This window comes from Sceloporus undulatus, chromosome 5, assembly GCF_019175285.1.
Source record: "Sceloporus undulatus isolate JIND9_A2432 ecotype Alabama chromosome 5, SceUnd_v1.1, whole genome shotgun sequence".
Lineage (NCBI taxonomy): Eukaryota > Metazoa > Chordata > Lepidosauria > Squamata > Phrynosomatidae > Sceloporus > Sceloporus undulatus.
The window spans coordinates 107,372,700-107,395,181 of NC_056526.1; the positions used below are offsets into that span (position 1 = coordinate 107,372,700).

The following is a 22,482-nucleotide window of genomic DNA, read 5'->3' on the forward strand; positions in this document are numbered from 1 at the left end:
GGCCGGTTGAAAAGTACCCCAAAATTAAGATTATTTTTGTATCAATTGCTTTACTTTAGGAAAGACGACCCTCCATTTGCCACAGGATTGTCTTTGATATGGGGAAATAGCTGTGGCACTCTATAAAGCTGCTGGAGGAGTACTGAAGCTTTCAGAAAATCAGTAGTTTTGCCATTGTGAAGTCGAAGGCTTTCATGGCTGGCATTCATGGTTTTTTGTGGGTTTTTCGGGCTATGTGGCCATGTTCTAGAAGATTTTCTTCCTGACGTTTCGCCAGCATCTGTGGCTGGCATCTTCAGAAAATGCTTTGCCTGGAAAAATTGGGTGTGTATATATACTGTGTGAGCCTGGGAATGCAGGAGTGATTTGCATGTGTCTTGTTCTGTGTTGATGGCTGGCCTCAGGCTGGAAGGCTAATGCAAAAGAGGATTAGTGTCTGCTAATTGGTAATCATTATCTGCTGGGAAAGCCCCTGACTCTGAATGGTTTCCCATTTCCATTTGCTGAGTCCTTATTTTGCTATTCCTCAGGACTGGTAGCCAAATTTTGTTCACTTTAAGAGTTTCTTCTTTACGGTTGAAATTATCCAGATGTTTATGGATTTCAATGGCTTCCCTGTGCATCCTGACATGGTAGTGGTTTCTGGACCATGCCAACCACTACCATGTCAGGATGCACAGGGAAGCCATTAAAATCCAGGTTTTTACACTGTCAACAGGCAAATTTGGAGTCTTTTTGATTACTGAGGTTAGTCTTCAAGGTGTCATAATACTTTTTGTTGTTTATGCAACAATAGAATAACAGGTCTGCCCGCTTCACTATCCCTATATATTGTTCTGAATCCCATTTGATTGGCCAGTAACATTTGAATTTACCACTGTTTCAGTGAATTTGTTTTTCGTTTTAATAATTTGCATTATAAAACATAGCCTTTCCTGTTGTATGTCAAAAAGCTTGGTATTTCTATTATTTTTTTGAAAGAAAAACAAATATAAAGCTAAAGAAAGCAAAATGTTAAGAGGGAAGACATGTCTGGAAGTTTTGGACTAAAATTCTTCATGCCCTTTGAAAATTTTATGTAAAGTGGTTTCACTAGGTGAATAAAAATGTTCTCCTGTGTTGTCCTGAGATACTGTTAATATGGAGATGGGAAAGACAGTTTGACAAATTACCTGGGCAATCATTACACTGCTATGCAGAGAGATGGTTGATCTTTCACAGTTCCCCATACTGACATTCATTTCCACCCAGATATTGAGCAATTTATAAGGCTGGCAGAGATTAACATCTAATAAAGTGGCTTATCGTAGTGGTGTCTGAAGACTAAGCTCTTGATCTATGGAATTTTTTTCTAAGTTCTGTTGGTTTTAGTTAAAGTGATGAGCACACAAGATTTTCCAGCTCATTCCAATGGGATGCAACCATGCCTGCTTCTGAGTCACATTGAGACCAATATGAAAATGAATAGACGGCTACTTTGGAACTTGCATTTACAGTGCACCCCTATGTGTCTATGGAATTTCCTCTTTGGTGAGCCTTCTTTTGTATTATGGCACATGCTATTGAATAGACATGTACTGTCGCTTATCTTCAGGATCAATATGCTACAAAGATTCAAAACCTTTATACAGAAATTGATGGCTTACTGATGACTCATAGTGTTCTCTTCCAAAATGTGTCTAAAATCAGGGTGTGAATCTTGCAGCAGTCCTTCAGATATTGTTGAACTACAACTCCCATCATTCCTCACCACTAGCTATTTACTCTTTAGCTGAGTGCGACTGGGGAAGTGAGAATGTGTGTGGGGAGGTATTATAAAGGTATTTGTAAGCCACTCTGATAGCCTTTTGGCTGGAGTGGGATCATCATCATCATCATCATCATCATCATCATCATCATCTCAAATTATGCTTTATATGACTAAGCCTGCATCCACACTGCAGAAATAATCCAGTTTGACACCATTTTAACTGCCATGGCTCAGTGCTATAAAATCCTGGGAGCTTGTTGTGGCACCAGATCTCTCTAACAGAAAAGGCTAAATGTATCACAAAACTACAGTTCCAAGAATTCCATAGCATTGAGCAAGGACGTTTTAAGTGGTGCCAAACTGGACTATTTCTGCAGTGTGGATGTAGCCTAAGATGGAAAATTCTTCCATCCAACTATGGAAACACTCAGGATTTGATCAAACAATGGAATCTTCCTATGGAGATCCCTGTTTTCATTGTTGCGGCAATTAAAAACCTGATCTAAAACAATATGCCCATTTCCCACCAAAATATTAATGGGGGTTATCCTAGATGTCCACTTTCACTATAGATCCTTTGTTCCCATACCTGTTAGGACAGCATCCCCCTCTAGCTATGTAGATAAATCTGGGATACCATAGGTGTCACTAGTAGGTCTGTTCCCTCCTTAGATCAGTGCTATTTGCCTATAGTGTACTTAAGGGAAGGAAAACCCAAAAGGCTCTCCTAAGCACAATGTTGCACTTCCTTGGATGGAAGGTGTTACCTTCCTTTCCCTCTCAGATTTCAGAAGATACCTCTTCTGACTCCTCTGACAAAGTGCATCAGGTGGGGAAGGCAAATAGCGTTTTAGATATGCAAGCCATTATTACAGAACATTCACATTCTTGAACTGCTCCAGAGTTTGGTCATTTGCTATGAAAAATTGCTTATAGCTACCCACCTGCTCCATGGAGATATTTTTATAAATAACCGTCTGGTTCCATTCAGGATTCAAGCTTTTTTGCACATACTTTGTCCTCCTCTTGTTCTCAACACTGAAATGGAACAAAGAAAAAAACATTGTAATTATTTTTACTTGTCTCCATCTGTTCCAATGTAGAAATAATTTCAATGCATCTGATAAAATCAGTCAGGTCAGCACAGAATAATGACAGCGGTTCAGCTCCAATGCAAATGATATATCACCTGTTGAATATTTTCCCAATTCAGTCTTTAAAAAATTAAATGTATGCATCCCTAACCTCACTGCTAAGAAAGTTCCCCACCATCAGCCTCCAAATGACAATCACCAAAATATCTCAGTTGCATTTACAAATTGCTTGTGCCTGTTTACATAGCAATTCCCATTATAGGAATGAATGGTGATATATTGGTTTTCTTTTAAAAACTTCCTTCCAGCTATCAAGCTGAGGAGAGTTTAATCTACCATATTATTTTCTAGTCTTTAATCATAGAAGAGTCATCCTGGAAAAACATGAAAGAGAAGCTCTGGTACAAGTGATATCTTGTTAATGATAGAAACACTAATTTAATATTGATCCTTTAGAGCATGCTTGCAAGCTGAGCACTGCTGTTCTTTCTGTAGGGCATTTTAGAGGTTTTGGTGTATTATCAGATTTGAATTGCATTTTACGGTGGCCTGTGTTTTCCAAAGGCTGAATAGAGGATATGGATCTGTTTGCCACCACAAAATACTGATACGAGGCCGTACCTAACGTTCAAACACCACCTAATTTTAATTACATAGCATTCAATAAGAGTATTTTAATATGATAACATTAAGGTAAGAAAACATCAAACACTGATGAAATTTCTGGAACTCAAATAGATAAAGCTTGTGTTCAGTTCTTTTTTCTTTTCTTTTCTTTTCTTTTTTTTTTTTTTGTATCAGTCATATTTTAGAAGAAGTTTTAAGATATTGGTCTAAATCCAATTGTTAGTCCCATTAAATCTATGAGAAATTAGTAAATCAATAGTTATGTAAGTACTATTCCCCTCCAATAGGTTTACTCCTACTATTAATAGCTGTATTTAATCAATTCTCTTTTGCAGAATTTTGTTTTTTAGGACTATCTTTTTGAGCAGTGCTGGGTTAGATGGAAACAGTAGCCCCCCAGGAGACTTTTCAGTGCTGGAACAACACTCAGAAAATTATATATATATATATATATATATATATATATATATATAAAAAATATATTTCCATGTTCACCCAAACATCATCTAGTGCAGCGGTTCTCAACCTTTGTTGGGCCGCAACCCCCATTGCAGCCCGGCAGTCTCCCTGATTAGTTGGGAGGGCAGAAAGGGGTGGGACTTCCAGCCGCCTACAAACCCCAGCAATCTTTGCGGCTGGAAGTCCCACCCCTTCCCAGTCTCCCAACAAATTAGGAAGGCCACCGGCTGGAAGAAGGGGTGGGATTTCTGGCCGCAAAGGCTGCTGGAAGCGCCTCCACCTCCTCTTCCTCACCCTCAGCCCTGTCCCCATCCCTGTGTGATGCTGGCACTGGTGCCGGCATTGCTCGGAAAGGGAGGAGGAGGAGGCAGCCCAGCCCCAGCCCCTTACCTGCATGATGCTGGCACTGGCATCGCTCAGGGAAAGGACAGAGGAGGCGGCGGCCCTGGCCCCTTCCCACGTGGTGCCGGCGCCAGCATCACTCGAGGAAAGGGAAGAGGAGATGGCAGCCCTGGCCCCGGTCCCTTCCCTGTGCAGCGCCGACACCGGCATCACTTGAGGAAGAGGAGGAGGAGGCAGCCCAACCTGGTAACCCCCAAGAAAGGGTCGATCGACCTCCAAAGGGGTTGCAACCCCCAGGTTGGGAACCCCTGATCTAGTGGGTCAATGGGGCATTTTGTTTGCCCCTCTTGGACCATTTTAGACCCAGGAGAGGCCTTTTAACAAGAAGAAGTGAACTTGTTTTAAAAAACAAAAAACATCTCAGGTATGTGAGAAGAAACCTATAGATATGACAAACATTCCTCTAGAGGTTTTTGCTCATTCTCAGGGAATTTAGGTAATAATTTCTTCATAATGTCCTTTCTTAATTTTTTTTAGTAAAATCATGACAGAAGTTCACCTTTGCATGTATCAAAAAATTTTTCATCACGCCAAAACAAAACACAAAACAAAACAAAACCTAAACACAATACTACTTTAAAAAAACAAATAAACCCAATAATATGAAAATGATATGAAAAACCTAATTTCCCCCTTTATCACCCACACTTCAAAAAAGCTAAACCTAACATAAAATAAATCAAACTAAGCTAAACAAAATAACTATTTACAACAACCTAACTAAAATTGACTTTGCACCCTCTTATCCCAGGAAATTTAAAGCAAAATACAGTGAATTTCTCTAATATACTTTTCTATTGCAAACCCACTTCTGTTCTAGTATTCCAAACATCTAAAAAGCTAATCCCAGTCTGTGACTGTAATCTTTTCTTGTTTGATTTTTAATCTTGTATGCTTCATTTAAAATGTAATAAATATTATAAACAGAAAGGAAGAAAGGGCCATCACCGACAGACCTTGAAATAACAGCCTGTTGGCTATCCCTTGCCCTTCTACAAAACAGATACTGAAATCACTTCGAAAATATAGTTTTGTCAGCTTCTTCACAGGTAATTGAAATGTTTATGATACAATGATATATTTCATGCATATCTCAGATAATCAACTGAAATAATTTTTTACTCTACCTTGCATTCTGGACAACCATGACTTGGCTGCAAGGATCCAACAAAGCATTGAATAATGATGGTGAAATAGAGGAAGTGGGACAAGAGATGATTAAGAAAAAGTAGAGGATTAAAATGATTCACACAAACAATGCATTATTAATATTAACAGAAGAATTTTAAGAAACAGAAGCATTAAACAGACTTAGCAGTTCAACATGGGAAGGTTCTCTGAAATAGCTTTCACCCATCTAAGCCCCAATTCAAATAGACAGATGGCCGACACTTTCTCCTCCTTTACCCATACAAGGAGGATTTAAAAAAAGTTTTGTTTGTGATCTGGAATAAGATGCAGTTTCATGTTCAAACACTGCAACCTACAGTTTATTCAAATCACAGGCCAGAATCCAACGCTGTACATCCAGTGGATCCAATGTTGCACAATGGTCAGCACAGTTGGGAAGAAAGTGTTTCCTCACTTGTATTGTTGTTCCCTTATGCCCTTAGTAGGATACCCTCCTTCTCTCCTCTCCATAGATTTTCATGCTGCTGAAAAATCTGTCTGTGGAGTTTCCCAGGTCTTCCAAACATATCCTGAGGACATATTAGGGCTGCAGGGGCAGCTGCCCTCTGCCTTGCCTGCTGATAAATCTTCTTCCATCATCAGAAATCCACCAATTAGGCTTGGTGACAATGCAAAGAGCAGTATCTTGAACCATATTTTGATCCTGGTTTTATGGAACAATGGAACAATATAAGTCACTCTAGCCATAAGTCACTATGCCCTCCCTTCATGTCTGAAGTCAAAAAAGAAAGACAGAAGGAAGTGCTCAAAGTCATTTCTCACACCTATTTATCATCATAAAACTGAATCACAGTCTAGCATTATGCCAATACTGTTCACTGAAAACAATAACATCCCCATCCCTTACCACTAATCCTTTGTATTCTGGCCATATTGAAATGTATGATTTACGTCTTAGAGGCGCTATGCAACAGTTTTTACAGCATTTTGCAATGGGCTCTTGACCATTGAGCAAGGTTTCCTAGAAAATTACTTATTCAACAGTATTGGTTATATTTCTGCAAGGTGACAGTGATGCCCATACGAAGCAAATTTTCAGATTACTTGATGTGGTGCAAGTTAAAAATCTCCCATTCTCTTACCCTCTTCCTGGTAGAAGATATACTTTGACAAAAGGGTCAGAATAGCCATTGTTGTCACGAGGAGCAAGGTTTCTTGCTTGAAGAATGTGAATGATCAAATTACCAAGGTGTTTGTCATAGTTGACTTGAAGCTAAGGAGAACAAATGTTGATATAAATAATTTCCCTGAATTTATAAAAAAATAATGCCATGTCTGTACAAATTACTAAGTCCTGGTATAACTATGTAGAAGTACTTTCACACTATACGGTGTGATTCCACTTTAACTGTCTTGGCTTCATCCTATGGAATCCTGCAGTGTGTAGTTTTCTGAGGTGCTAGAACTCCCTGGCTGAGAATTCTACATATCCTTCCCTAAATTGCAAATCCCAGGATTCCACAGCATGTTGCCAGGGCAACTAAAGTGGAATTATAGCACCAAAATTATATAGTGTGAAAGGACCATAGATCTCCTCCCTAGGCGGAAGTTGAGGAAGGAGATTATTTCTAGTGAGCACTTGGAATCTTGTGTATATTTACTAAGAAGCAAGTTCAATTGTGTTCAGTGACATTTACTCTCTGGTAACTGTGTTTAGAATTGCAACTCGTACCATAGAAAGAATCAGCTTCCAATATGTAACTATTGCCCGGTACAGATGGGCCTATGGGGCACCCTCGTCACATGTTAGGGGTTGGCCGAGGGAGCTCCGGCCACACATGCCTCAACCCTAGCACGTGACGAGGGCGTCAAAATGGCAGCGCCCTGTACAGATGGGCACCTCCATCATTACATAAGTGCCGTGCGGCGTCCACATGGTGCTATGCATCACTTACGTAATGAGTGTGCCACTGACGCACTCTTTACGCCGCTACCGTGGCAGAAAAAGAACCTGCTTTTTGCGGGTTCTTTTTCCACCAGCGGGAAACCACACAGTTTGTCTGCTATGGTTTCCCCCCCGGTGGAAAACTAGGCGCCGGCAGACTGCCCTTTTGGGGTGGTCTGTACCGGGCCTTGGTTACTAAAAGTGTGTCTACACTATACCATTAAAGCAGCTTGCTACCATTTAAACTGCCATGGCTTAGTTCTATGGCATCCTGTGCCTCAAGGTAAAATGATTACAATGCAGTTAAAACATACAAAATGTCAAAATTAAAATAGATTTAAATTATTAGAAATATTAAAACAATTTCAGACATTACAGTTTAAAACAACACATTACCTTTTTAAAATCCTTTCCCTTAAACTAAAAAAACCTATCCCATTGGAATAATCTAAGGACAAATACTTAAGTCTACAAAAGCTCATGCTGCCAACTTCTTTCTTTAGTTAGTCCCAAAGGTGCCACAAGATCTCTCTACATACTATTCTTCAGACTAACATGGCTATATCTTTGAATTCTACCACTAGGGCCAAATGGTTAACTCTTAACCATATACTTTTAGTTTTATATCACAGTATAGGAAAGTTTGGACTTCAGCTTGGAAGAATTTACACAGCAGTGCACATATAGATACATGGTTGGATAACCCAAATATCTAACAAAATAACAATTCTGGACTTTTTTTCATGAATAATCAGCATGATTGTTGTCAATCGCCAGTGCTTGTATTTCAGACATTGAACAGTTGACATCTGTTCAATGTCTGAAATACAAAAATCTTTCTACAACTACGTACCAGCCGTGATCTTCTGTGGGCTCTCACAAACACTAACTGGCCTATAAGCAAATACCAACATTAGCTACAAAAATAAAGGCTACAACTTGGGTGTTGAACTGTTACCTGAATTTCTCCAGTTATTGGATGGGAAGCAGGCTTGGTAGTTTCCGCAGGCTGCCATATTAAAAACAATAAGAGAACACAGAAACTCAGATATATTAGGTGCCATCAGTATAAATGATTTAATTCTGATAATTTCCGTTTCTAAAATTTCTGGTAGGATTATGATCGTCCTTGTTAGCCTTTTATGCTGACATATTAAAGACTCTTGCCCACTGATTGTGGTGGCATGAAATTCATAGCTGAAATTAAAGTAAACTCTAAAAGTTTTGTGGAATTGTACAGGGCACTAGGGTTGGAAATATCCCCCCTCCCCAACTTGAAAATAACAATAACAATAACAATAATTTCTATTTCCTGCCTCTCCCAATGGATCGAGGCGGGATCACAGCAGATAAAATACATATAGAGCATATAAATTTATAACATTTACACCTCGTAAAAATAACCTTCAAGTTACAAAACATACAAAATAAAATAATACAATAGATGTCAAATACAATAGCTGAACCAGGGTTAGGGTTCATATCTTATGTAATTGGGGATAGGGAGAAGGATGGATATATAGCTCATGTGGGCTCTGGTGGGATGGCCTTCTTACATTGGCTGGGGTCTCATGAGATTAATGCCTTGAGCTGATATACTTCATCTTAAATTAAAACTAAGCCTTGCTTCATATTCTAAAGTTTTGATTATAGTGTTGGGACATTTGATCTTTAGGTTTGTCAGCTTGACCTTCTCACAAGAATACTGATGATAGGTTTAATGCGAATGAAACTAATAGGTCAATGTGCTTGAGCTGAGGACTACTTAGTGTTACAGTTAAAGTAGCAAAACTAAATCCTCTCTTAAGCATACCGCCAAAAGTACATTCCCGTTAAGGTAAGAGAAAGCAGAGAGAATGATAAGACATTCCAGCTGTTTGCACTGGGGGAAAAAAACCCCAACAAAATGAGAAATGTGGCATAGGCCTGTTACAGACTGCCCAAATAAAGCTGCTTTGGGTCTCTTTGGAGGTATGTTGTTTAAATGATGCATGGGTCCTAAGAATCCAGAAGCTGCACCAAAGCTGCACTCCAGTGCTTAGGGATGGAGTGTGGCTTTGGTGCGACCTCTGGACTCTTAGGACCCATGCATCATTTAAATAGCATACCTCCAAAGAGACCCAAAGCAGCTTTATTCTGGCAGTCTGTAACAGGCCATAGATTCTTTCTTGACAGGGATGAGCTTCAGTAAAATGCAAAGTGAAATCCTGAGTCACATGAAAATATGGGAGCATTGCCAAGTAGCCATCTGTATAAACGAATGCAAGATTTAAAAAACCAGATACCAATGAACTCAGAATTGCCAGGTTTGAATGCCTGACAGAAGGCAGAAGGAGAGGGAAACACTTCTGGACCTCCAAAAGGTGTTTAAACAAGAGGCAGCTTTTTCTCTGAGAAGGAGCTATGGATCAAAGGCAAACAATGTTACATAAGGAATTGGAATTCGGTGATTTTGGGGAGGGAGAGATGAAAGAGGGAAGGGAGGGAGGGAATGAGGAAGGAAGAAAGGAAACAGAGAGGGAGGGGGGAGGAAAGAGAGAGGGGGAGGGAGGGAAGGAAAGAAGGGAGGAAGGAGGGAAGGAAGGAAGGAAAGAGAGAGGGGGAGGGAGGGAGGAAAGAAGGAAGGAAAGAGAGGGGGGAGGGAGGGAGGGATGAAAGAGGGAAGGGAGGGAGGAAGGAAAGAAGGAAGGAAAGAGAGAGAGAGAGAGAGAGGGAGGGATGAAAGAAGTTGCGTCAACAAACTGGTGGAAAGAGGTTGGCCAGATGCCTGCAGGTGACTGAGCCAAAAAACAGATATTGCTGGCTGAATTGCTCACACACAAAGGAAGGTTCTTACATTTTGAACTCACAATACGCAGGTAAAAAAAAATGTTGACCAACGGTTAGACTAATAATTCTCTGAAGCAATGACTGTAGCTATGTTGAATTAATGCACTATATCTATTGTAAAATATGTAACTACTCTGTATGAGAAGTAAGGTTCCTCACAAGCTAATATGTGAGATTTATGGTGCCTCAGTCACAGGGGATATGAAACAGAAATGAACTACAAGCAGCATGTAACATTGTGCTTTATACCAAAAGCCATATTATGCCACTGTATTTAAGTCCCATTAAATACAGTGGCATAATAAAGTGATGTCCATTATGCAAAATGGCAAAATCAAGGTTTGCTTTTTGGAGTTTATATATTTTAAAAATATTTTCAAGCCATGGTTGGTTGAGGAATCCATGGATATGGAAGGCTGACTGTATGGAAAATATCCCTTGTAACAACAACAACAACAACAATTTCTTTCCCACCTGTCCTCAAGGTCCCCCTCTCAAAGTGGTACAAAATACAAAACACAGAAAAGGAAACACATAAAACCAAGAGTTAAAACACAATACTGTAAAACCATTAAAATAACCTATATAATACATTCTTTAAAATATAACATTTAAAAGTCATAATTTACAATTGCTTGGGTACACCTGCCAGAAGAGATATGTCTTTAGTGCTGTTTTAAAAGCAGTCAGTTGTTGTATCTCTTCCGGCAGGTCATTCTAAAGTCTGGGGGCAGTAGATGAAAAAGTCCTCTGGGAAACCATTGTCAGTCTGGTCCTGGCTCGCTGGAGCAAATATTTCCCAAAGGACCTGAGTGTACAGGGCAGATTGTACAAGAGAAGATGATCCAGTAGGTAACTTGGACCCAAACCATGTACTGCTTTAATGGTAATAACCAACACTTTATACTCTGCCCAGAAACTAATTGGCAGCCAGTGAAGTAATTTTAAGATTGACATGATGCAATCACTCCTGGATATACTCATAATCAGTCTGGCTGCCATATTCTGATCCAGTTGGAGTTTCTGGACTTAGTACAAAGTCCAGCCTTGAGTTTACCATTGTAAGAAGGTTTATTTATTTATTTATTAAATATATTTAGGGATAATGTCCATGGAAGTGAATGTACTTAGACTGTAACTATCTATGTGATATTATGTATGTCCACAAGGAGTATGCAACTGCATATGAAAATTATATATAATTTTATATGTTTATTTATACATTATTTATAAATTTTATATTTACATATATGCATGTTTATTCTCTTATAATGTTAATTTTTCCATACAATAAAGTGGAAAGCTTATGATATTCTACCTATGAGTTAATAATGTTTCTTGTAATCTTGGAAGCCATAGTGACCAAAAGGGTGAACTCTAGTTGTATAGAGATACAAGCCCAAAGCAAAGCAACTTCATTCTTCTACAAAAGGATTGGGGTGGGAGAACTATACCATTTTCATTGTAATGGAAGATCAGAGAAAGATCAACAGATGTCTTTAATTTTTTTGGGGGGGAGGCTGTCTTAGAGGCGATGTAAAGAACCCCTTTTAAATAGATGATGACTTTGAAGTCAGAAAAATAGCTGGGACATTTTTGGGTGTGCTATGTGACTTTAAATGCTGTGTTTTTTTTAAAGGGATATCTGATGTCGTGCATTTTGATTTTGTGAACAATGACTATGAACATGGCACATAAGAAACAGGTGTTCCTAGTGAATGCCCTGAAGAATTTCAGAAGGATTACAGAGTTATGAATGGTGGGTATGGAACTATAAAGAAAAGGCAAATTTGAGGCTGAATTTTCTTTTTCTGCTCAACTTGTCTTAGAGAGTCTCAGTTAACTGCAGGCATGTTCCTTCTTTATCCTTAAAAAAGCATTGAGAATAGAAATAAAAAAGGTGAACCTTGAAAGCATCATTCTCTGATTGAAGCTACTCCTATTATAGAAATACACCCACCTCTTTACCACTCTTCCTCCTACTGGTGCTTTCCATTTATGGATACCATAGAAATGATTGTAGGAGGTTCAAAAATATATCAAACAGACAGTAGGGGAAAAAAGGCAGAAATTCAACAACATTCACCCTTCTAAATTTCTGAGGTGTAGTTCCAAACCTTTGGGATTGTGCTTTCGAATACAGGCCTGAGTAATTTTTGCAGCAATGCATTCAGTTCTTTTAATCCAGGTTGCAAGTCTCTACCTTTAGTCTCAACTCCTTGCAGAATACTTTCAAGTCAAGTCTTCAGTTGAGTATGAATTCTGGGAGTCAACTTTTAACCGGAAAAGAAAGGAGGTAGGGTGACTCTTTTCTCAAAGGGAACAGCAAGTACATTAGGCAATGGGCTTGAGATGGGACTTGAGCTCTGCTTAGCAGCTGCCCCCGCTACATGTCAGAGGAGCCATCTCTAGCTTTATAAAAGAGTTAGAAGGATGTTTTCACCTCAAGTCTATTGCCTAACACATCTGCTATTCCCTTTTGAAAATGCACCCTGCATTTTGCGGGTGGGTCTTGCCTGCTGCTCGAAGTGAATAGCACCAGCAAGTCAGTCACTAAAAATACACATCTTAAGTAAAATTGAGTCAGTGTGTCATTTTTGCCAAGTCAAGTCCAAGCCAAGTGACTGTAGTGACTTAAGTCTGACTTAAGTCTGAGTCAATTGACTCGAGTATACATCACTGAATTTTGGATTCTGAAATGTTTCTAATATGTCTGCAGTGAGATTTGAAATTCATCCAGGGGCTTTGTTCCCAATACTACGTGGTGTCTGTTTTTTCATCAGTTTACTGGTGAACATGATGCATCAGGTGTACTCTCCCACTTCTAGTTTTAAGCAAAACATGTATATCTTCTCAAATCCACTTATAACTAAGGCCAAAGGACTCCTGATCCCAGCACATTTTATTTCAGTAGCTCAGTGGGCTGGAGAACATGGCTCAACTCTCATTTGATCCCAGCAGGTTTAGGTCTCTGCATACACGTTATCAAAAAGGAACTACTGTCTTTAAGTAAACATGCAAGTCAACAAGTGTAATTATGAAACGAGCAAAAACAGTAATTTTATCTGGGTATGGGGAGGAAGAGATCAATGTAGTAGGACTGATTGTAACATCAAAGTTGTAATCCTTCAAATGGTTGTCATTGACCGAGACCACTCCAGAGGAATTAGTTTAAGGATTTCTCCTTTAATTAAAAGTGTAACCTGTAACCAAGTGGCAAAGAGCAACTAATTGTTCTCAAAGGACATTTATAATTAGATACCTAATATAATATGGGCTGCTACATGATCATTCATCAAATGATGAAAGAAGAAACAGGCTAGCACAGGATGTGGTCCATACTGTATACCAAAAGGTCGGCTCCCTTCTGTGCTGTGTAATTTGATTTATTTATTTTTTTGCTCAATTCCATATTATATTAGGTATCTTTTGCAGGAACTAAAGCTTTGTGAAATTAAGCTTATAAGACTTACCAGTTATAGCTGCAGATGGCAAGCCTCTGCAATGCAATGTACTGTTATGATTTTAAAAAACTAAAGCAAGAGGACAGCTAAGTTAAATCATAACTGATACTTCAGCAACAGAGATCAGCCTGTATCAACTGTCACTGAAACAAGCCTTTGAAATTCAGTTGCGGATACTGTTTGTTTACTTGAAATAAATAAATTAATATCAAATATAAACCCTTTGGAAGCTTTTAGCATTGAAGGCCATGCATAAAATATACAGCAGTTTGGTGGATCAAAATGACAGTCTTGCTGTGATCCGCAAAATCCAAGGGACCCCCCAAACATGTTATATTACTGAAATTCATTATCAGCAAGAACAGAAGGCAGCTGAATGGAGAACAGTGGTCAATCGCCCCCGCCCCTGGCCAACATTACAGGCATTATGCCACACAGCTCCATTTTCCTGTATAGTCCCTCTCAAAATGGCAACAAGTGGTGTGGGGTAGTACAGTTTTCTTGATTCAAAATGACAGTCCTACTGTGATGCTCAAAATTCAAAGTGCAAGGAACCCCCCAAACAAGTTGTACAGTTGGCTTGACAATATTTTAAAAATATATCCAAAAAGCAAACCTTGATTTTGCCATTTTATATAAGGGGCATCATTTTACTACACCATTGAATATAATGTGACTTGAGCATCCATAGATTTTGGTATCCTTGGGATGTCCAGGAACCAAATCCCGAGTGGATATCGAGGGCCCACTGTACAAATGAACATTTATTATCAAGAAAAAGAGAAGCCATAGGCCATAAGGTCACATGCCTTTGTGCAGTATAGGATAGTTGGGCAACTGTGTGGAGGCCAGTACCCCCTCCCCCCCAGACTGCACATGTATTACATTTTCTATAGCAAGACCAAATACCTGTTTTCCTCTTCAGTCCTTCTCAAAATGGCGACACGGAGTGACATTGCATCACTTTTTGTCACCAATTTGAGAGGGCCTCATAGGGTAGTATGGGGGTGGGTGGAGGTATTTTCATGTGTTTTCACATGCTTTCCTGTGGGGGGGCCTTTCAGTATAAATTTGAGGCAAACGGTATCTGAAAATTGTGCCAAAATTTAAAATTTTCTTTGGAGGGTGTGAGTGGTTTCAAGGGAAGAGGTTTGAGAGTTATCATATGTGGCCCATGTGGGGTCCAGAGGACACATATGGCACATGGGCCATCCTATGTCACCCTAGTATAGGACATGAAATCTATTAAGTGGCCAATGAACAATTAATATTCCATTGTAATTTTTGTCTGGTTATGACCACCATTAGAAGTAGTCACACACCTCAGCACCATTAAGGGCTGCATCCGAAGAGATTCTAGTGGTACCTTCTTGTTATCCTCCTTTGTGTGTATATATGGAGATGTATACATCCAACCCCAAATCAAAAATGGAATAAATACATATGAAAAACCAAAACAAAGACCAACTCCATACCTTGCTACTATGCCTTTTCTTGCTGACAGAAGGAGAACCAGGCTGCCCAGGGCTAGGAACAGAACTAGAAGTGGCTGATGTCGTGCCAGAATGAGCATGGGAACCCTTTTCCATTGCTGAAGAGGCAATGTGGGGGGTCTGTTGCAGAGAAACCTTTTGCAGCTCTGCAGCCAACTGCTTGGGGTCAACCCCTGGGGATTTCGTTTTCTCTGCTGCAAACAGAGAAAACAGAAATGGGAGTAAACAATTACAAAAGATGGATGCCAATGAAACAAAATATTAAATTCATCAAACAGTACAACTCAGTAAATGCAACTAGATTTTTAATTGTAAGATCCCCTCACCACAAAAATTCTAGCAACCACTCACAGCTTTGGTGTACACCACCACCATTTTATTCATGTATATCCCCCACCCCTACAACTCAAGGTGGCTTACATTTAAAAAGGAAGCAGAAAAAATTCTACATCATTAAAATATAAAGAAGCCTCTGCTGTGTTCCCGTCAGATGTACCTGTAGGGTGGCGGAGCAGAGAAAAGAATCTCCCCTGAAAATCTCAAGACACAGAAGACACAGATAACCTGGATCTCAGCAGTATAGGACTTGTAAGGTCATAATCATCATTTTGAATTGTGCCCATAAACAGAAACAGCCAGTTGAGCTGTTGTAACAAGGGAGTGGTATCCAAACACAAGACTTGGTCAGTAGAGTGGCTGCAGCTCTTTGAATCTGTTGGTTTCCAAATACTCTTAAAAGGCAGACTTATATAGCACACATTAAAGTAATCCAAAGAGGATGTAATGCAAGCCCAAAACACATGGAAAAAAAGTGTCAGCTTCAGACTGTGTTTGGGGCATGGTGTTTAGACACCACACACTATGGAGTTTATCGCACTGTCCTTAGATGGGCCCAATGCATTCTAAAACGAGCACGCGTGCGGCGCACACGGAACAGGATGGGGCCAAGAACCCCATTTTACTGCACAGTGGAATGCTGCCTTTGCTGCCAGGCATTGCAATTGCGTCCCCGTTCCATTCCAGAGGGCGCCATTTCTGAGCACGTTTTAGAACAGTTCTCAGAAATGGCACCCTCTGGAACAGAACGGGGACTCAGCTGAAATGCCCGGCAGCAAAGGTGGCATTCCAGCATGCGGTAAAATGGGGTTCTTGGCCCCATCCTGTTCTGTGCGCACTGCGCATGTGCACATTTTAGAATGCATTGGGCCTGTTTTAGGGCCAGTGTGATAAACTCCTATGACTGTAGCTGGAGCCAAGCAAGAAGAACTGAGCCAAAAAAAGTGGGTATAGTCCACTCCTTCCTGCAGCCCATTTAAAGACCATGGCAGGGGCCCAGATTGGGACCAGACTCATGAGATTGCCATGGTTCCAGTGTTATCACGCTGGCTTGGTCCCAGCATGGTCTTTTTGGCTTGTCTGCTTTGGGCCTGTGGCATGTGCATTTGTAGGAGAGAGCCTGTGGTTGGGTGGTACACCAACAGAAACCTGTTCTGTCCCAGTCACCCACCTTTAAACACTAAAAAAGCAGATGGTGTAACAGAACACTTAGCCTGGGAGTTGGAATCATGATAGACCACTGGAACTCCATCTTCATGCCACCTCAAGCTTTAAACCTTGAGTAATCTGAATTTATAATTGCAAGAAATAAAAACCCTTAAAGTCTTGATCGGGGGGGGGGGGGGGGGGGGTAATTGGGGGGTGATGGGGAATCACTGGCTTCCATAACACTATGGAGGGCTGGACCCCTTGCCACTCCCATGAGAAAAAAAAATTCTTTTTACCCTAAATGCCCCCAACATTCTCAAGAGGGCATGGTGGACATTTATGCCACATTTTTGCCTTTTGTGCCATTATAGGCTCAGGCCTTTCTTTATAATTGGAAGTCATCCACAAGTCAGTTCCTATTCACCTGCAGTTTTTTTTTAAAAAAAGGCTCTGCTGGGCATTTGGAGTCTGTGGAGAAGCACTGGCAAAATAAAATGTTTGGAGTATCCAATTAGGGGCAGACTGAAAAACATGGGGGCCTGCCTGAGGAGTGGATATAAAAGGAAGAGGGAGAGAGACAGAGAGACAGTGTGCTGGGGACAGTGTATTAAGTCTGCTGAGGCATGAAGATGTTTTTAAAACTGCCAGGGGGTACATTTAGCAATAGGAGTTCAGTTGTATGGGATTCAGCTTCTCAGTTCAGTGAAAGGAATTTTTATAAGAACAAGAGAGGTCCAGTGTTATTAAGGGAATGAGTTCTCTGTGAACTAAGTCAGTGAAGGAACACAAACATAGTAAATTTGTAACAGCATGCTTGAGAAACAACCACTAAGATACAATCATACGTTCTGAATGTAAATAAAGTTACTGTTGGCTCTCAGTATCCATGGGTAATCAGTTCTGGATCCCGCCGCGGATACCAAAATTCACAGATGCTCATGTTCCATTGCCAAGACAATGGGACTTGACCACCCTGACCCGCTGAAGCCCTGTGACAGGCGGCAGGGAGCCTCTTCATTCTCCTCTTCCACCTTTTCCTTCCTCCTCCTCTTTCCCTCCACTGCATTTTCACTGCAACCCATCTGCATCCTGGACCTCAGCCATGTTTATCCCGGGGCTTTTCAAAAATGGAAGAATCCAGTTTTTGAAAAGCTACAGGATAAGCACAGCTGAGGTCTTGGATGCAGACGGGTTGTACTTGCCTGGTCATCGGCACTTGAGATAAAACCCGGATTTGTCTTTACAGTCCCAAGACTCCCAAGTCTATCACAGCAGCATTTGTCAATGCAATAATCTCCACTTTCTTGTTTCATTCCATAGCATCTGGTATTGAAAGCATACTGTCTCTGGTACTGGAGGCAATATATTGCTATATAACTGGTAATACTTAATGCCTTTAATTGTCTGTGAATTTGTCTAATTCTCCTTTAAAGCCATCAAAGTTGGTGGTTGCAAATTCCATAGTTTAACTACATCCCATGTGAAGAAGTATTTCATTTTGTGTAGTTTGCATCTTCCACCATTCAGCTTCACTGGTTGACCCTGAGATTTAGAGAGTTAGAAAAATGTCTTTCTAACCACTTTTTCTTTAACATACATAATTTTATACACCTCTATTATCAGTTCAACTGATATTTTTAGCCTAAAAAGACCCAAACTCTGCAACCATTCTGCATAAGGAATTTCCCCCTATAGCTCAGTGATCCTGTCTGTTGCCCCTTTCTGTACATCACAATTAAAATAAGCAGAAATTGAAACCTCCATGCCATGCTTACCAGGCTTTCCTGGCTCAAGCAAGTCCAAGTGTTGTGGATTCTCTGCCTCTGACAGCATGCTGATATCCCTAAAGGAAGCAAGAACAAGCCTGAGACATAAAGAACCCTTCTGGCATCCCCTCCTGGCTTTATTAGGGAATATAAATGAGACATGGATTATGGCAGCAAGCAGCTCCCCAGCATGACCCTTTCTTGGCTGTGATGGGTTTGTGATGCTATTGAAGAGCGGAGAAAAATGGCACTTTTAAGGTGAAATCTTTAATGGAATAAATGTGAGTTTACATTGAAATACATACACTTTCCACAATGAGTTTTAGTTTCTATGTATTCATTTAGTTATATTTTTATAGCACTTTCACACACAAAGTGCTTTACAACCACTGTTCATAATTCACTGTGTCCTGTGAATTACTCTTCTCCTTCTTTAGATCATTAATACTGAGTCAAGCAACTTGTTGAAACTTTTTCAAAAGTCATTCAAAATCTGAAATTTGAATTCAGTACTCTCTTGGTCTAGGTGCAATGCAAGACCAGACTGTTTTTTCCCCAAGAAATAATTAAGATCTTTTGTGCTTCCCCTTGTTATTTAGACCTCTTTTAAACTCATGTCAAGTATTATATCCCAGTTACAAAGAGAATCTGACACTCCCTCCCAAAGAAGACATCAAAAGGAATGCAAAGGTTACTATCCAAATTCATTACAATCCATCAGAACTGGACCACCAACTTCAGTAGGAAGTCTACCTTAACTCTTCTCTTTGCATCCATTTACCACAAGAAACAAAGAAAGCCTTGTATAATATCTGAACCAAGCTCTTTTCATTTAAATTCAGCAAAGGTTCCACCTTAACAATTGTGAATAAAAAGCCATGAAAAGCCAAAAATAATGGAAACAGAAAGATGGGGAAAAACTCACAGTCTTACACATATTTCTGCTTCCCCACTCTGTTGACTGATGATGCTCTGAACTTCTTCATATGTTTTGGCTGTCAAGGGAATGCCATTCCACTCCAGCACCTGCATCCCTAGGTGGCAAAAGAGGAGATGGTAAAACACAGTTCTTCCATGATTTGAGTTAGATTCAGTGTCCTAAACATATTTAAACAAAGCAATTTACTAAAGATCCTGGATAACTATGTTCTAATGTGTCTTTGATACTTCAATGCCTTTTTTCATTGCACTCGAATGAGATCCTTTCCATGGACCAATATAAGCTTACCTGTATAGCTTACCCATGTCAATGTACTAGGTTAAAAGAAAAAGACGCAATAACAGGTAACCTGTGGAGTATTTCTATCTGCCAAACAAATTGAATATGACCACGAAGAAGCATACAGTTAATGGGAGCTGAAGAGAAGGAAACTGAAAATCATGGGTGCGATAAGTGGGGATTGGAACAGAACTGGTTTATTGTAAGATGTGACTAATCTGGAAGATGGCAAACAAATGGAGAATTAAGTTGTGACTGAGATCACAGTGAGCAGAATCATGGGTGCAATTCTAATGCTGAATACAAGAGAGAAACTATATAAGAATACTTCTTATGTTATAAAAGTGGTAGATAGACAGAGAGCTGTAGAAACACAAATGCACACACATCCTCCCCATTACAAACTGTTTCTGTCTAGTCTAACATTCTTAAAAACAAACAAACCATGAGGTAGCATTGAAACATGCAAAAACCAAACCACACAGGACCAAACTATGACTTGCAGTCTAAGGTGCTGTAGAGCTGCACTGCATGATTGCTCAGATTGTGTGACCTAGATGTGTAGAAGTATGTGAGACAGAAAAGAGTGCATCTTTAAGAAAAAGATAAAATTATCTCTAGCTCTGCTTTGCAGATGAGATATTTGTCACATTTTCAGGAAAGAGAAGCACACTCATGGTAAGAATAACTCCAGCAGTGACCTTGGCATAACATGGATATCTTTTGTGTTACAAGCTTGATATACAGACTATACTACAGAAATGGCCAGCAGTGGAATTTCTCACTAACCAGCTGAACATTCAAGCTCTTTAAAACATAGTCTTTATAAAGTAGTAGCATGCTACTTACAAAAAACATTTTCTGTAAAGTGCCAACATATGAAAATCAGTTATATAAAGATAGCAGCAGTAGCAACAGCAGCAGCTGCTGGTTTTCATGTCACTGGGGTAGTGAATCTGCACCAGGTTTTAGTTCAGACTTTAAAGGACAAGCCAGCTCCCATAAATAGGTTAAGCATCTTGGGTTGCTTCTTTAGAGTTTGGCTAAAAGCTAGTGAATTCATCATTCTACTCATATAGATGCCACCACTTGCCACTGACAGCATCCAGTAAGACTTAGATGACATATTTTCTATTCAAATCAGCATTTCCCTGGCTTTCCTCAAAGTGTAATGTACATATTCTACAGAGGTTGAAGCTATTTTGCTGGAATGCATCACTTTAGGCTTCAGATAAGAGATATGCCTGCTGGAATGTCCTCCATGAACAGAACTCCCTGTAAATGGAGAACTATCATTTCAAGGAAAGAAATACAGCCTAGACTTCTCCCCAATATACTATATTACTATGTTTAATGAGATTTAATTAAAATTCCAACTTCTCACCTTCCCCAAACACTGGCCATGCTGACTGGAGCTGCTGGAGTTAAATAACAACAACAACATGCAGAGTTGGAGAGCTCCACATTTCCCACTCATGCTGTAAATTCTTTTCTGCCACCCAAAATGGTGTACCCCAGGAAAATTGTCTGTGTGCCAGATTCTGCTAAAGTAATCTAAAACAGATTTTATGAGTGGTCAGCAGGCAGCACAGGGGCCACAAGTAGAATAGAAAGCAGGTGCCATCCTGGAGCACAAAGAGCCAAGACTGGAGCCCCTGAATTACAACCAGTTTAATACTCTTCTGCACCTTTGCTCAGCTTTAGTGCTGCCTGTTCCTTGACTCATTTATCATGATGGAAAGGAAGGGGAGTGGAGTGGAATGGATGGAAGGACAATCTTATATGGGGTGGACTGGAGCACACTCACCGATTTCCCATTGTATGTCAAGTCTTGTTGGCTCATACTGGCCAGGGCTAAAGAGTTGTTTGTGTGTGTATGACCTGGAGTGTTAGGTGTCCAACATCTCACTACATTTTCAAAATCATAGAAAGCAGTTGGGAAGAGGAGTTAGCTGCACAGAGCTGCACATAGTCTTGGTGAACAGAACAGCCTTAAATCTAGCCGGCTTAGCTTTGTCACCATCCACTTGTGGGGCCTTATGTGAATTTTCAATGGCAGAAACTCCTTTGTGGAGCCTGATAAGCTTGAGTGAGCAGAGCCCCTTGTCTTGCTATCCCTCCATTCCACTAAGCAACTTTATGAAGGGCTGTACTTCAAGGGAATGAAAAGATTCCATCCAGTCTATACCATGAATTCACTATTTGGTCAAAGAAGTACTTTCTTCTGTCACCCTCAGCTTAAACCTAAATTGATAGTTTCAGCTAGAATAGACTCATTAAATCAGTGGAACTTGCATAAGTGTTGACTTACCAAGAGCCCACTGCTTCAGTGGGTTTAATATAGTTGCGAGTAACATAGGTCTGGTACAGACTGCCTGAAAGCTGCAGTTTGGGGCTGAATTTGGGGCTTGAGAATGCGGAGCGACCGCATGCTCCTGAGCCCTACCATGTGTCATCATAGTGCAGCACTGTCCACATGGGGACCACCATGATGACACAAGCACGGTGCTGAGTCCGCACATCACAGCACCACGCTTGCATCATCGACGTGTGACAGTGCGCCAGTGGTGCATTCATGGCATCCACCGCATGCATCAAACCTCCCCCCCCCCGCTTTTAGTTGGTTCTTTTTCATGCGGAGGGATGGCGTGCGGTTTGGCTGCTGTGGCATCCCTCAGGAGTAAAAATAGGCAGCTTCACCCCGCCCTTTCAGGGCGGGCTGTCAAACCCCATAGATTACAATACTGATTCAAGATTTTAATTACTACTATATAATATATGTAAAATACTTTGACTATTTGCAGACTCTATAAACATG

The 22,482-nt window shown here is 40.3% G+C and overlaps 1 protein-coding gene across 5 annotated transcripts in view; it reads right to left on the reverse strand.

Moving 5' to 3' along the window:
• The window catches only part of PCLO (piccolo presynaptic cytomatrix protein), a 293,541-nt gene that overhangs the window by 45,560 nt on the left and 225,499 nt on the right, over window positions 1-22,482 (reverse strand). For 4 of the 5 annotated variants that reach the window (XM_042469225.1, XM_042469224.1, XM_042469223.1 and 1 more), the window contains exons 11-17: window positions 19,371-19,479; window positions 18,455-18,522; window positions 15,177-15,388; window positions 8,367-8,417; window positions 6,606-6,736; window positions 5,460-5,486; window positions 2,695-2,788 (exon numbers count right to left, since the gene is read on the reverse strand). In XM_042469225.1, coding sequence (XP_042325159.1) covers window positions 2,695-2,788; window positions 5,460-5,486; window positions 6,606-6,736; window positions 8,367-8,417; window positions 15,177-15,388; window positions 18,455-18,522; window positions 19,371-19,479 — 692 coding nt within the window. Of the gene's footprint in view, window positions 1-2,694; window positions 2,789-5,459; window positions 5,487-6,605; window positions 6,737-8,366; window positions 8,418-15,176; window positions 15,389-18,454; window positions 18,523-19,370; window positions 19,480-22,482 lie in introns of those variants that run through there. The other variant, XM_042469226.1, reaches the window with a different exon arrangement.